The sequence below is a fragment of the Macaca thibetana genome, chromosome 18 (genome assembly GCF_024542745.1).
Source record: "Macaca thibetana thibetana isolate TM-01 chromosome 18, ASM2454274v1, whole genome shotgun sequence".
Classification (NCBI taxonomy): domain Eukaryota; kingdom Metazoa; phylum Chordata; class Mammalia; order Primates; family Cercopithecidae; genus Macaca; species Macaca thibetana.
Window position 1 is genome coordinate 285,873 of NC_065595.1, and position 13,575 is coordinate 299,447.

General features: G+C 49.2%; 3 protein-coding genes across 11 annotated transcripts in view; 1 reads left to right on the plus strand and 2 right to left on the minus strand.

The window, feature by feature from the left end:
- TXNL4A (thioredoxin like 4A) overlaps positions 1–5,090 on the plus strand; it is a 52,757-nt gene extending 47,667 nt beyond the window's left edge. For 2 of the 3 annotated variants that reach the window (XM_050768234.1, XM_050768233.1), the window contains exons 2-3: positions 546–649; positions 4,635–5,090. In XM_050768234.1, the coding sequence (XP_050624191.1) occupies positions 606–649; positions 4,635–4,806 (216 nt within the window). In that variant the 5' untranslated portion in view covers positions 546–605 and the 3' untranslated portion in view covers positions 4,807–5,090. The remainder of the gene's footprint in view (positions 1–545; positions 650–4,634) is intronic. The other variant, XM_050768235.1, reaches the window with a different exon arrangement.
- Positions 1–13,575, minus strand: part of RBFA (ribosome binding factor A) — a 252,019-nt gene that overhangs the window by 59,537 nt on the left and 178,907 nt on the right. The window lies entirely within an intron of this gene.
- Positions 7,587–13,575, minus strand: part of HSBP1L1 (heat shock factor binding protein 1 like 1) — a 414,139-nt gene continuing 408,150 nt past the window's right edge. For 2 of the 7 annotated variants that reach the window (XM_050768227.1, XM_050768230.1), the window contains exons 2-5: positions 13,031–13,201; positions 11,224–11,283; positions 9,682–9,783; positions 7,587–7,941 (exon numbers count right to left, since the gene is read on the minus strand). In XM_050768227.1, coding sequence (XP_050624184.1) covers positions 7,930–7,941; positions 9,682–9,783; positions 11,224–11,283; positions 13,031–13,081 — 225 coding nt within the window. In that variant the 5' untranslated portion in view covers positions 13,082–13,201 and the 3' untranslated portion in view covers positions 7,587–7,929. Of the gene's footprint in view, positions 7,942–9,681; positions 9,784–9,805; positions 11,284–13,030; positions 13,476–13,575 lie in introns of those variants that run through there. The other 5 variants (XM_050768228.1, XM_050768229.1, XM_050768226.1 and 2 more) reach the window with 4 other exon arrangements.

Below are 13,575 nucleotides of genomic sequence, written 5' to 3' on the forward strand. Positions count from 1 at the left end.
TAAACTTGCAATTAAAGAAGAAATAACAGGAAATGTGTTTTATTGGGGTATTATTAGTATTTGCAAGTGTTCAAACCCAACTGCGGGAAAATGATGGCAGGATTCTACAGGCATATTTTAGAGCAGCTGTGAGATGCATGTAACTATGTAAAGGTTCGTATAGATGATTACTAGATCAGCATAAATGCTATATCTGTGGACGTTTTCTGCAGGACTTTCATAACTTGTCACCTGAGTGAAATTTAATTCCTAGGCAATTCTGGGAAATGGTGGCATGAGGCAGAAGGAGCCAGTGGCCAGTCCTGAAGTGTTCTGGGAAACGGTGGCGTGAGGTGGAAGGAGCCGGTGGCCAGGGTCCCGGCTATGATTGCACCACTGTGCTCTGTGGACGACAGAGTGAGACCCTGTCTCAAAAAAAACAAAACAAAAGTTGCCCTGATCCACACAAATTCTTGGTTTTGTTTTTATAAATGTGCTTTTATAAAGTGAAAGCCAAAGTGTTCTGTTATTTCAGTTTGTTTGTTTTTTTTTTAATCTCCTTTTAGGTTAAAAATTTTGCAGTTATTTATCTTGTGGATATTACAGAAGTACCTGACTTCAACAAAATGTATGAGTTATACGATCCTTGTACTGTCATGTTTTTCTTCAGGTATGTTATTTTAAAGTCGTTATTGAAACTGAATATTGTCAGTTTGGAAGTTTAATGTAACCAAGATCTCTTTATTTTATTTTGAAGGAAGTTGGTTCTACAGTCATATCCCAATAGCATTTGTATCACCAGGCAATCAGTGTGAATCTTTTAAATAATTTTCAAAGTAACAATTCTAATTTTAGCATTTATTTAATAACAAATTATCCTTTTGAAATAACTTTGCTGGGAAACTAGGTAAAGTGTAATTCAATGAAAGACATTCTTACTGACATTTTAGATACCTTGAACTAATCTGTTCATCAAAAATGTGTTGTAAAATCACGAATTTAGGCTGGGTGCGGTGGCTCACGCCTACAATCCCAGCACTTTGGGAGGCCGAGGTGGGTGGATCACAAGGTTAGGAGTTCGAGACCAACCAGGCTAAGATGGTGAAACCTCGTCTCTACTAAAAATACAAAATTAGCCAGGCGTGGTGGTGCATGCCTGTAATTTCAGCTACTGGGAGGCTGAGGCAGGAGAATCACTTGAACCTGGGAGGTGGAGGTTGCAGTGAGCCGAGATTGCGCCATTGCACTCTGCCTAGGCAACAAGAGCAAAACTCCGTCTCAAAAAAAAAAAAAAAAAAAACTAATTTATTAAATACGATATCGACTTTAGTGTCCTTTTTTATATCTAAGAGGAACACCTGAACTGAATTACTTTGCTTATAAATACAAGATTATTTTATCAGCCCAAAAATTTCATTTTGGAAATTTAATGGGGAAGGAAATCACCATCTGATGCTGTTTTTGCTTGTTTAGTTACCATAGAGGTTGGTGAATTAGCTACATGAGCATTAACCGTTCTCTAAAAGTGGAGCCTCCTGCTTGGTCAGGAAGGTCAGGTGGGTTGTACAGGGTGTGTATTAGTTTCATAGTCTTTGTAACAAATTAGCACACATTGAGCAGCTTAAATCACCCCCCTTTTCAGAGCTCACAGCTCTGTAAGTCAGACATCCAGGCAGGGCCCGCTGGATTCCTGCTCAGGGTCTCCCAAGGTCTGAACCATAGGCCAGGTGCTTCTCTGGAGCGTCTGAGGGGCTTGTTTGGGTTGTGGGCCGAATCCAGCTCTTCGTGGTGGAGAGTCTGAGATCTGCTTCCTTGCTGCTGTTACCTGAGGCCACGCTGCTGCTAGAGACCTCATCACCCTCAAAGCCAGCACCGGCTTGCCGGCACGGTGAGGTATTTTCTTTTTTTTTGTTTGTTTTTTTTTGAGACGGAGTCTCGCTCTGTCGCCCAGGGGCCGGATCTCAGCTCACTGCAAGCTCTGCCTCCCGGGTTTACGCCATTCTCCTGCCTCAGCCTCCCGAGTAGCTGGGACTACAGGCGCCCGCCACCTCGCCCGGCTAGTTTTTTGTATTTTTTAGTAGAGACGGGGTTTCACCGTGTTAGCCAGGATAGTCTCGATCTCCTGACCTCGTGATCCGCCCGTCTCGGCCTCCCAAAGCGCTGGGATTACAGGCTTGAGCCACCGCGCCCGGCCATGTTGAGGTATTTTCACACAAGTTCTCTGACTTCCTGAAAAGTTCTGCCTGAGAAAATGCTCTGGTTTTAGAGGACTGTGATTAGATTAGACTTGCCCAAATAATCCAGGATAATCACCTTGTTTTATTGATTTATTGAGATGGAGTCTCACTCTGTCACCCAGGGTGGAGGGCAACGGTGCCATCACAGCATCATTGAACTCCTGGCTTCAAGCCATCCTCTCGCCTCAGGCTGCCAAAGTGTGAGGCACTGCCGCGGTTCTGGGCATCGGGATACGCTCCCCTGGACATGCCTTAGGCTTCCTAGGCACCTCCTGTTTGGTGAGAAGATCTGTGAGGTGCACCTGCATTTCTTGTGAACTTTTGATCTTTCATAGGTTTCAGCAAAGGTTGCGTGGCCGACCCTCATCCTTTCCTCTGCTGTGCGTTCAGCAGCCATTTCTGAGTTTCAGCACCTTTGGCCATCCGGAGAGGCTCAAGAATTTATTCCTTTTGTTAACAGTTCTTACACGAATTTGCCTGTTTCCTCTCTTGAAGGCAGCACCTCCGAGACTTTGCTTGGAAGTTTCCGCAGCTAAATATCCCAAGTGTGTTGCTTTTGAGCTCTGATCTCCCATAACTGCGGACCCTGTGTCCCTGTTCCTCGGCCACTCTGTAACGGGGTCCCCTTTGCTCCGTTTCCCAGTAACGCACTCCTCACTTCCTTCCGAGCCCGCACCAGGCATTCCTAAAGTCCATATTCCTGTTAACAGCCTGTTGAGGCAATAGAGGCCTTTTCTAATTCTTCAGGTGGGAACAGGGAGGGCCGTCTTAGGTCTGTGCCCCCCACAGCGTGCAGCGGAGGCCAGCCTGGGGCTGGAGATGCTGTGAGGGGCAAGGAGGCTGCAGCCTACTTAGTGTAGTTTGATATTCTTAGGACTGATGCTATACTCAGAAAAGAAGATGAAATTTCCTTCTGCTGTTGTTTCTGTGATTCAGAATATTAAGACAAATGGTACTTTAGTTACCTTATGCACTAAACATGTATCTTGAGCCCCCACCAGGTCTGTGGTCTAGTGGTGGGGCCTAATATCAGATAAGGCAGGATTCCCACTCTCACAGGACTTTGTCTGATAGAAGAAACAGCTGAGTAAATTAGCAGGGAATACTGAAGAAGTGAAAGGAGGCAGGTGTTTATGAGATGTAAATACTGAAGAAGTACCCCCAAGTCAGATAGGGCTACAGGGAGGGTACTACGGGCAGCCCCAGTCAGTGTAGAAGGATCTTGGTGTGTGCTGCATGGAGCGCCAGCCTGCAGCATGGAGAATGAGAGGGCGGCCAGAGGTGGGCTCCAGACCCTGATCAGATTTGCCTTTCCTGAACCACAGACTTCACTGGGAACGCTTTCTGTGGAATAGTAGGTGGAAGCCAAATGCATGATCTTGTGGAAGTGAACGTTAAAAAACAGTCTTCAGGTGGGGCATGCCTGCCGCCCAGCCACTCTGCAGGCCGGGGTTCAAGTCCGGCCTTAGCAACATAGACCTCATCTCTAAGAAAAATAATCAGGTCGGGCGCAGAGGCTCACACCTGTAATCCCAGCACTTTGGGAGGCCAAGGTGGGAGGATCACTTGAGGCCGTGAATTTGAGACCAGCTTGGGCAACATAGGGATACCCCATCTCTACAAAAAACTAGAAATTAGCTGGGTGTGGGGCTCATGCCTGTTGTCCCTGTTACGTAGAGGACTGAGGTGGAAGGATCATTTGGGCCAGTAGGTTGATTTTGCTGCCGTGCTCTAGCCTGGACGACAGTGAGACCCCATCTCAGAAAGAAACTTCAACAAACCAGGATAAATTTATGCCAGTACAACAAAGGGCTAATATCATTATCTTGTAAAGTGCACATAAGTATTCATAAGAAAAAGAACTAATCTCTTGAAAGATAAGTCAAGAATCATCTGCTTCCCTCACCATAAACATGCAAAATGTCATCTTCATTTCATAGTTGAAGGGCTTTTAATACAATTTATGTCAGTGCTCAGAAGAGCACCATGAAAAACACATTGTTTTTATCAGGTAAATTAGTACAAATTAGATGGGGGTCTCGTTTTGTTATCCATGTTGGTCTCAGACTCTGGGCCTCAAGTGATCTTCCTGCCTCAGCCTCCCAAAGTGTTGGGATTACAGGCTTGAGCCACTGCGCCTGCCCTCCTTTGACCTTTTAATTTCCCCTTAGAATATTTATCCTAAATAAATACAGAAAAATGCAGGGAAAAGCGTGGTGGACGATGCATTGCATTATTAAAAAGCACGTTTAGGTGCTTCCTGTGTTCTCCTGCATCATGGCAGACACTTTTGATTTTATGCGTTCTTCAGTGATGTTAACAAGAACTTGTAACAGTGGGAAAAATACAGCATTGTTTTCAAGGAATTCTTTTTTAAAGGGATTTTATGAGAATGGATGCCCTTGTTTCTCTTTGCAGGAACAAGCATATCATGATTGACTTGGGGACTGGCAACAACAACAAGATTAACTGGGCCATGGAGGACAAGCAGGAGATGGTGGACATCATAGAGACTGTGTACCGCGGGGCCCGCAAAGGCCGCGGCCTGGTGGTGTCCCCCAAGGACTACTCCACCAAGTACCGCTACTGAGGCACCTCAGTCTGCGCGGATAAGATAAACGTCCTGGAGCCCTTTTTGTGCGGAAATGTTTTAAGCTATTTAAAGCCTTTGGAAAATACAGGAAGCTCGAGGGCTGGAGGACCTCTGAGATGGAATTGATTACATGGTCTTAACTCACCAAAATAAACAAGCACGTGGTGAGAGGAGCAGGCCTACTTGTTTGTTCTCAGGAAACTTGATGAATAGATGACTGATATTTCCTAGTCAAAGTTAATTCTTATCCTTGGAGTAAAACGAAGGTGTTTATCCTGTGAGGTTGTGCATTTTGCGTACTTGATTAGTTTGCTAGGGCTGCGGTGACAGCCTGCCGCGAGCAGGGCCTTAACAGAGAAGCTCTCACAGCTTTGCAGGGCTGGGTCCGAGATCGGGCGTCGCAGCTTTGCAGGGCTGGGTCTGAGATCGGGCGTTGCAGGGTGGGTTACTACTGAGGCCGTGAGGGGAGTCTGCTCAGGCCTCTCCCTGGCTTCTGGGGGCTGCTGGTGGTCTTGTCAGTTCCTTGGTGTGTGGATACTTCTCCCCATCTCTGCCTTACCTGTGTCCTCCCTGTGTGGGTGCTGGTCTCCAAAATTTCCCCTTTTTGTAATGACACCATCTGTGTTGGATTGGGGCCCACCCTGCTCCAGCGTGGCCTCATCTTAACTGATTACATTTGCAAGGATCTTATGTCTACAAAAGTCACAGTCCGAGGTGCTGGGGGTTAGCACTTCAATATATAAATTTTGGGGTTACACAGTTCAGTCCATGCAGAACCCAAAGGCTTACTCTTACTCTGGTTATAAAGACGGTAAAATATTGTTCAGAGCCTTCCCTGTAAGGAATAGAAGAGCTATTTTTTATTCTTCCCAAGATTGTATTTGATGGAAACATATTTTCTGTAGAAGCCATGGCCCTTCAGTTCATATAGTTAGAAAATTTCCTTATTGGCCGGGCACGGTGGCTCACGCCTGTAATCCCAGCTACTTAGAAGACTGAGGCAGGAGAATTGTTTGAACCCGGGAAGTGGAGGTTTCAGTGAGCCGAGATCATGCCACTGCACTCCAGCCTGGGCAACAGAGCAAGACCCCGTCTCAAAAAAAGAAAAGAGAAAATGTCCTTGTTACAGTCTGAGGTTTCTCTTGCCCTCTCTCCTAGCAGTGTGGATGGTTGGTTGGGAGCTTCATGTCCCGTCTCAGCACACTCAACGCTCTGAAGTGAAAGTGAGGAAGGGTGGGGATGGGGGCACCTGAGCACACCCTGGGCCCTCTGACCTCAGACCCAGGCTCTGCCCCACCAGGTGACCTTGGGCACCTTCTCTGAGCTTCCATTTTCTCCTTGGTAAAGGCGGGTAATAGTGTCTGCCCTGCACACAGATGTGAACACGGAAGCACATGGGGCCTGCGGGGCACAGCAGTGGTGCACAGGCTCACTGCTGTCGGGAGATTGGTCGCTGTTGTGAAAACAGGAGGTTACTTACAGCATGAAGCACATTTTTTTCCATACACTACAAATGAGTGTGTGCTTTTTGGATTTAAAATTCAAATGCAAATCTCTAGTTTAATCTCCCATGTGCTGATTTTTGCATGTATAAAGGAGGAGAGTGTTAACACCATACCAGAGTGAGGGGCTAGGGAGAACATGTATGTGACCTCGAGTACCTGGCATGTAACAGACACTCAGTATTATACTCCGGATATTTCTCCAGAGCAGGTGAAACAGACGGCCAGGAAGCGCACAGAAAGACATCACTGCTTATTAAGGAAGTGCAAATCAAAACCACAGTGAGACGCCACTTCACACCCACGAGTGCGGCTAGATACAAAACGTAGATCACAATAAGCGTTTGCAAGGATGTGGAGCAATTGGAGCCCTCACACACTGCTGGTGGGAAAGTGATAACAGGCAGGTCGGTCATCAAAAAGTTAAACAGACTGGGTGCAGGTGTCTCAAGCCTGTAATCCCAGCACTTTGGAAGGCTGAGGCAGGCAGATTGCTTGAGCCCAGGAGTTCATGACCAGCCTGGGCAACCTGGTGAGATTCTGTCTCTACAAAAACTACAGAACAATTAGCTGGGCATGGTGGTACGTGCCTGTGGTCCTAGCTACTTGGGAGGCTGAGGCAGGAGGATCACTTAAACCCAGGAGGTCAAGGCTGCAGTGAGCCATGGTTGTGCCACTACACTCCAGCCTGGGCAACTCAGCAAGACCCTGTCTCAAAAAAAAGAAAAGATAAACATGGTGTTACCGTTTGACCCAGCAGTTTCATACCCAGGAGAATTGAACGCGTGTGTCCACACAGAAACTCGTACACAGCAGCCAAAATGTGGAAACCAAGTGTCCCTCTACAGATGAATGGTTAAACAAAATGTTCATCCGTAGAACGGAATATTATTCGGTCATAAACAGAATGCAGTACTGACACATGCTACAACGTGGGTGAACACTGAAATCATTAGGTTAAGTGAAAAGCCAGTTACTATATATTGTGCAATTCCATTTATACGGAATTTCTAGACTAGGCAAATCCAGAGAGACAGTTGAGTGGTTGCTTAAGACTGGGAGTGGGGGGAAATAGGAGGGGACAGCTAACGGGCAGTTTCAGTTTTGACATAACGAAAACGTACTTACATCAGCAGAGCAGGCAGAAAACGTGCCCTAAGACGGTGGTAATGGTACACTTCTGTCAATGGCATAATTGGTGGATGATGTGTGAGTTATGTCTTGTTGATAACAGCTTCATTGGCTGTTACCAGAAAAAGATAAAACAATTACATCCCACATTTGTAAGTTCATCGTGTATTTATTGTAAACGTGTTGCGTATTGTATTAGTCTGCCCAGGACCTGCCATAACAAGCTTCAGATTGAGTGGTTTAAACAACACAGTTGTTGTCTGGAAGTCCCAGATCAAGGTGCCGGTCCGTGTGATTTCTGGGGAGGGCTCTCCTTGGCTTGCCGATGGCCGCCTTCTCTGGGGCAGGCACAGGGGGAGAGCAGGTGAGCCCCTGGTGTGTCTTCTCAGAAAGACGAATCCTGTTGGATGAGGACCCCACCCTCAGGACCCCTGTAACCTTAATGACTTCTGTAGAGGCCCCATCTCCAAACACAGTCATGCTGCAGTTAGGTCTTCAGCTGTTCAGGGAGACATAGATGTTCAGTCTGTAACTCCTATCAGGTGTAGTAAGTATGTTCACCCTTGATTTTAATAACTCTCTCATTGGTGCTTTGTGGCTGCAGTGCAGTTGAAATCATGATTTTAACTCTGTATTTCAAGTTTGTCTCATTATGTACCTACTGTCTACCTTGCCCTGACCTAAGTGCTTTGCAAGCAGTTTTCTTAAATCCTTACAACCACCTACCAGGTAGATATTTTGCAGAGAAGAAAACCAAAGCTTAGATTTCCCCAGGTTACAGCCAGCAACAGAGGCTAAGAATTTGAAACCTACGCCTGCATGGCTGCCAAGCTTTGCCTTGTCTGTGGCACTGTGGTGCTTTAGTCAGGTTGGATTAACTCGAGGCGCTCTGGGTACCTAGTGAATTCTATGTCCCATCTTCCCAGGATGGCTTCTAGGCAAAGTCCAGAAATTTCTTGTGGCAGCTAATGCAGGGGACAAGCCCCTAGGTACAGAATAACCAAGTCCCCTAGAGAAACTGGCAACGTGTACACAAAGAAGTAGACAAGAGTAGTGCAGCATTGTTTGGAAACAATACTAGTCAAATACAAAGTAAATCATCAGAGGACTGTTAGGCAGCAGTTAGTGACTGACCTAGAGCCACACGTGTCGACGTGAATCTCAGTACTGAACAAAAAAGCAAGGGGCAGAAGGCTACATAGAGTGTGGGGCCGCTGTCACACTGCTTTAAGACTTTCAGAACAAACGTCGGAAGGTTAAGATGCCAGTGTGTCTGCAGGAAACCTGGTTAGGCGTCTGGGGGAAGATTGCCTCTGCTCTGAGCTCACAGAGAAGGGATGAGGACTTCAGTCCCCCAGCAGAATCAGAGCGCTGCCATCTCTGCCCACCTGAACAGACCACACCCAAAAATTACAATGCAGGGTGAAGTCACGGCTCACCAGCTTTCTGACCTGGAGGTTCAGAGGGTCCCTGGGGAAGATCTGCATGGGCACAGGTGGGAGGACCTGTTCTACGTGGGCGCTATTCTGAATCGTTTTTTCTATGTCGTTTTTACCAATGGCTTTAAACGTGCCTCTGATCCTAGCCTGCTTTTGTGGCGTGTTTACATTCAGCATCAGAAGCTGTGAGAATGCAGTGCCCTCATGAGGTTCCGGTTGCACTGGGTGGCCTGAGATGCCCTGCAGAGAAGGCACTTTGGGAGGCCGAGGCGGGTGGATCACCTGAGATCAGGAGTTCAAGACCAGCCTGGCCAACGTGGTAAAACTCCGTCTCTACTAAAAATACAAAAATTAGCTGGGTGTGGCCTGGCATGGTGGCTCACACCTGTAATCCCAGCACTGGGAGGCCAAAGCGGGTAGATCACCCGAGGTTGGGAGTTTGAGATAAGCCTGGCCAACATAGTGAAACCCCGTCTGTACTAAAAATGCAAAAATTAGCTGGGTGTGGTGGCGCATGTCTGTCGTCCCAGCTACCTGGGAGGCTGAGGCAGGAGAACGGCTTGAACCCGGGAGGTGGAGGTTGCAGTGAGCCAAAGTCATGCCATTGCACTCCAGCCTGGGCGACAGAGCAAGACTCCACCTCAAAAAAAGAAAAGAGCATTTGGAAATTTATTCCTGGCAGTTTTCGGGCAGCACAGAGGCAGCAATTCCCATAGTGAACAAATACGGGATTGTATGTTTCAAGATGAAAGCAATCAAAAGATATGCAAAAGGTTGATATAGTTTCCCAATAACCTTACCATTTGTTGTTTAATAGAATTTTCAATGCCAGCTTGCACCATTAAGTCACTGACATTCTTCTGTAAGTCCTCGATGCGGTTTCCCATTTCTTCCAGTGCAGTGTTAAGGAGTTCTTTGTAGAGCCGTGGGGGCACAGCCAGGATGTCCTCAGAGACCCCGCCTCCCATGGCACCTGCCGTCACCGTGCTCATGCCAAAGCCACGGCAGATGCAACTTTTAAAACGAGGGAATCAACGACAGGCCTAGTGTCTTTGCAAATCAGCTTCTTTCCCTGAGTTTTCCTCAGTGTGTCCCTTTAACCTTTAAACCGTGAGCTTAGAAAACGTGGCTCCCTTTGCTTGGACATGGATTTGGGGACAGGAGATCGGTGTATTTTAGTCAAACTCTGGGTGTGTAAAAATAACTGTAATGGAAATTAACTCTTTTTTGTTTGTTCGTAGGGTCTTGCCCTGTCCCTAGGCTGGAGTGCAGTGGTGTGATCACAGCTCACTGCAGCCCTGAACTCCTGGGCTCAAGCGATCCTTCCGCCTCAGCCTGTTGAGTAGCTGGGACTATAGACTACCACCCAGCTGAAATTAACTCTTGAAAAAACTAACATTCATATGGTTTAATTTTATGTTTAAGACTCATTTTTGTTCTGTGGGAACCCATTTACAAAATCTAAAGTTGCAAGCACACAATATTGAAGGAATACATTTAGTTGTGTAGCATGAGCTCAAATTGGGCGAGTCTTGGGGCAGTTGTTACCCTCATCTAGATTTGCTCCAACTCCAAAAAAACATTCTATTCTCATTCTGTTTGATTTCATGTTTCTGAGACAAAACAGTGAGTTGATGAAGTTAAACGAAACCAAGCTTGGGAGAGCCGTATCTCGGATCCGGCCCTGGAGCCTTCAGTGTTACCCTCTGTGGGGTCTGATTCCGTCTGAGGGCCTGTGGTCTAGGGTGCACTGTCCGGGGGGACTGATGGAAGCCCCACTGGGAAGTGTTGCATGTTTGGGTTCTTGTCCTTTATACCTGCCGCACAAGACACCCTGTGTTGCCAGTCAAGCAGGAGGTGAAGCTTTTTTTAGAGAGAGTCTCGCTCTGTCGCCCAGGCTGGAGTGCAGTGGTGCGATCTCGGCTCACTGCAAGCTCTGCCTCCCGGGTTCCCGCCATTCTGCCTCAGCCTCCCAAGTAGCTGGGACTACAGGCGCCGCCACCACGCCCGGCTAATTTTTTTGTATTTTTAGTACAGACGGAGTTTCACCATGTTGGCCAGGATGGTCTCGATCTCCTGACCTCGTGATCCGCCCACCTTGGCCTCCCCAAGTGCTGGGATTGCAGGCGTGAGCCACTGAGGCCGGAGGTAGAGCTTTGGCTACAGGTGAGGGGTAATTAACACATCAGGAAGCCACCGTAAAAGCACAGAAGTAAATACTGGGAAATCCTGTAAGTAAACTATTACCTACTACTAGCAGACAACAAAAAGACACTCCATGACAATCTACCAGTCCGAAAGAGTCAAGGCATTTGTTAAAGGTAGAAAAGGATATTTCTGAGGTTTAATGTTGCAGTCAGAGCTTGAAAATGTTCCTGAAGTTCCTGAAATAGATTTTCTGCCTGAAAAATAAACCATAAGACAATTGAATAAATATTTACTATTGGCATGTGACTTTTTTTTTTTTTTTTTTTGAGATGAGGTCTTGCTTTGTTGCCCAGGTTGGAGTGCAATGGTGCGATCTCAGCTCACTACAACCTCCGCCTCCTGGATTCAAGTGATTCTCCCACTTCAGCCTCCCTAGTAGCTGGGATTACAAGCGTGTGCCACCACGCCCAGCTGATTTTTGTACTTTTAGTAGAGACGGAGTTTCACCATGTTGGCCAGGCTGTTCTTGAACTCATGACCTCAGGTGATCTGCCTACTTTGACCTCCCAAAGTGCTGGGATCACAGGCGTGAGCCACCACACCCGGCCCACGTATGACATTTTAAATATCATGGGATAAACCCTTCCATAAATCTGTTGACTTCAGACAAAGGTGCCAAGGGCTTTGGATTCAGAGGCAAAGTCTTTTTTTTTTTTTTTGAGACGGAGTCTCGCTCTGTGGCCCAGGCTGGAGTGCAGTGGCCGGATCTCCGCTCACTGCAAGCTCCGCCTCCCGGGTTTACGCCGTTCTCCTGCCTCAGCCTCCCGAGTAGCTGGGACCACAGGCGCCGCCACCGCGCCCCGCTAGTTTTTTTTGTATTTTTAGTAGAGACGGGGTTTCACCGTGTTAGCCAGGATGGTCTCATTTCCCAAATGGTCTCGGCCTCCCAAAGTGCTGGGATTACAGGCGTGAGCCGCCGCGCCCGGCCGGAAAGTCTTTTCAACAAGTAGCGCCGGAATCATGAGGGCCAGGTGCAGACTGGGCAGGGACCCGTCCCCCTCCTCACCCCACACACCATGAATGCAGGAGAATCACACCTTGGCCCAGAGCCAGACCATAAAGCATGCAGAGGAGGACGCAGGTGAAAATCTCGTGACCCTGCGCTCAAGAATTCTTCTAAAATTACTTACCAGGTTATACAGAAATATCACCATTGTTACTTAAAGCGTTTCCTGTTTATATACCGCTTTGTAGTTTACAGACTGGTGTCCCACACCATTCATGGTGTAATCCACTCCTCACACCCTGCGACTGTGTCCAGGGTGAGATGAGAACAGTGAGGCTGAGAAGCACAAAATTCTCCCAGCTGGGGGTTCAAGATCCCAGGGAGCCCCACGTACCATGGTGTGAATCTAGAATCCCGTGGACATAGGAAGAGGCCCCACCTCTGAACCATGCCAGGGCTTTCTACCCTTGTCAGGAAATTTACATGAGGGTTTGCACAACGCCCAACGCATTCCTGCAAATTCCAGCTCTCTTCGTCATAGCCAGTCTTCCTGTGGGCCTGGAACTCTTGGCAAGTAGGAAAGCCCGGGGGGCGGGAGGATTTCCGGGAAGAGGCCGGAGCCCTGGGCGCTGCGACACTCGTGGGTCGCCTCTGAAGGGGCCTTCGGGCACCCTTTGCCCCAGCTGTTTCCCCACCGACCCGACCTCAATGCCCCCCAGAACTGCAGGGCTCCCCCCAGGACCTCAGGACCCCCCAAGACCGCAGGGTCCCCCACGTCTTCAGCTCCCCCCGCGGGACCACGGGCCTCCCAGGCACTCAGGACTCCTCAGGACCACAGGACTGGTCAGGACCGCAGCCTCCCCAGGACCTCAGGGCCCCAGGAGGACCGCAGGGCACCCCCAGCACCGCAGGCTCCCCTACCAGGACCTCAAAACCCCCCAGAACTGCAGGGGCGCCCCCAGCCAGGGAGGAGCAGGAGTGGGGGAGGGGCTCACCGCATCCCGCAGCGCGCGCCCGCCGGGGGCTTCAGGGCCCCGCGCGTCCATGTGGACCGTGGGCCGGGAGCTTCAGGGGGGTCCCGTGGGCCGCGCGGACCCGGCGCGAGGTGGCGGCAGCTGAGCTCCGCGATTTCTGTGCAGGCCGCCGGGAGGCCTCGGGCGGAGCGCGCTGCGTTCCAGGGCGGAGGCGGAGGCGGAGCCGGAGCGGGGAGGCGGGCGCTGCACCTGCCGGGACTCAAGTCACTGAGGGGCCGCCTGGGAGGACTCGTCCGCGGCCTCAGGCTCCGCGCCTTCCCGAGCCGAACCGAACCGAACCGAGCCGAGCCGAGGCCCCGGGACGGCCTGGACCGAGCTGCATTACTCAGGAGGGCCCGTGGGCGCCACCGGCACCCCCAAAACCCTCCGCACGGGCGATGCATGGGCCTCGGTCACCCCTGCTGCGTTTTTCAGAGACGGGGTTCGCTCTGTGGCCCAGGCTGGAGTGCAGGGGCGACCACGGCTCCCCGCAGCCTCGACTTCTCGGGCCCAAGCGATCCTCCTGC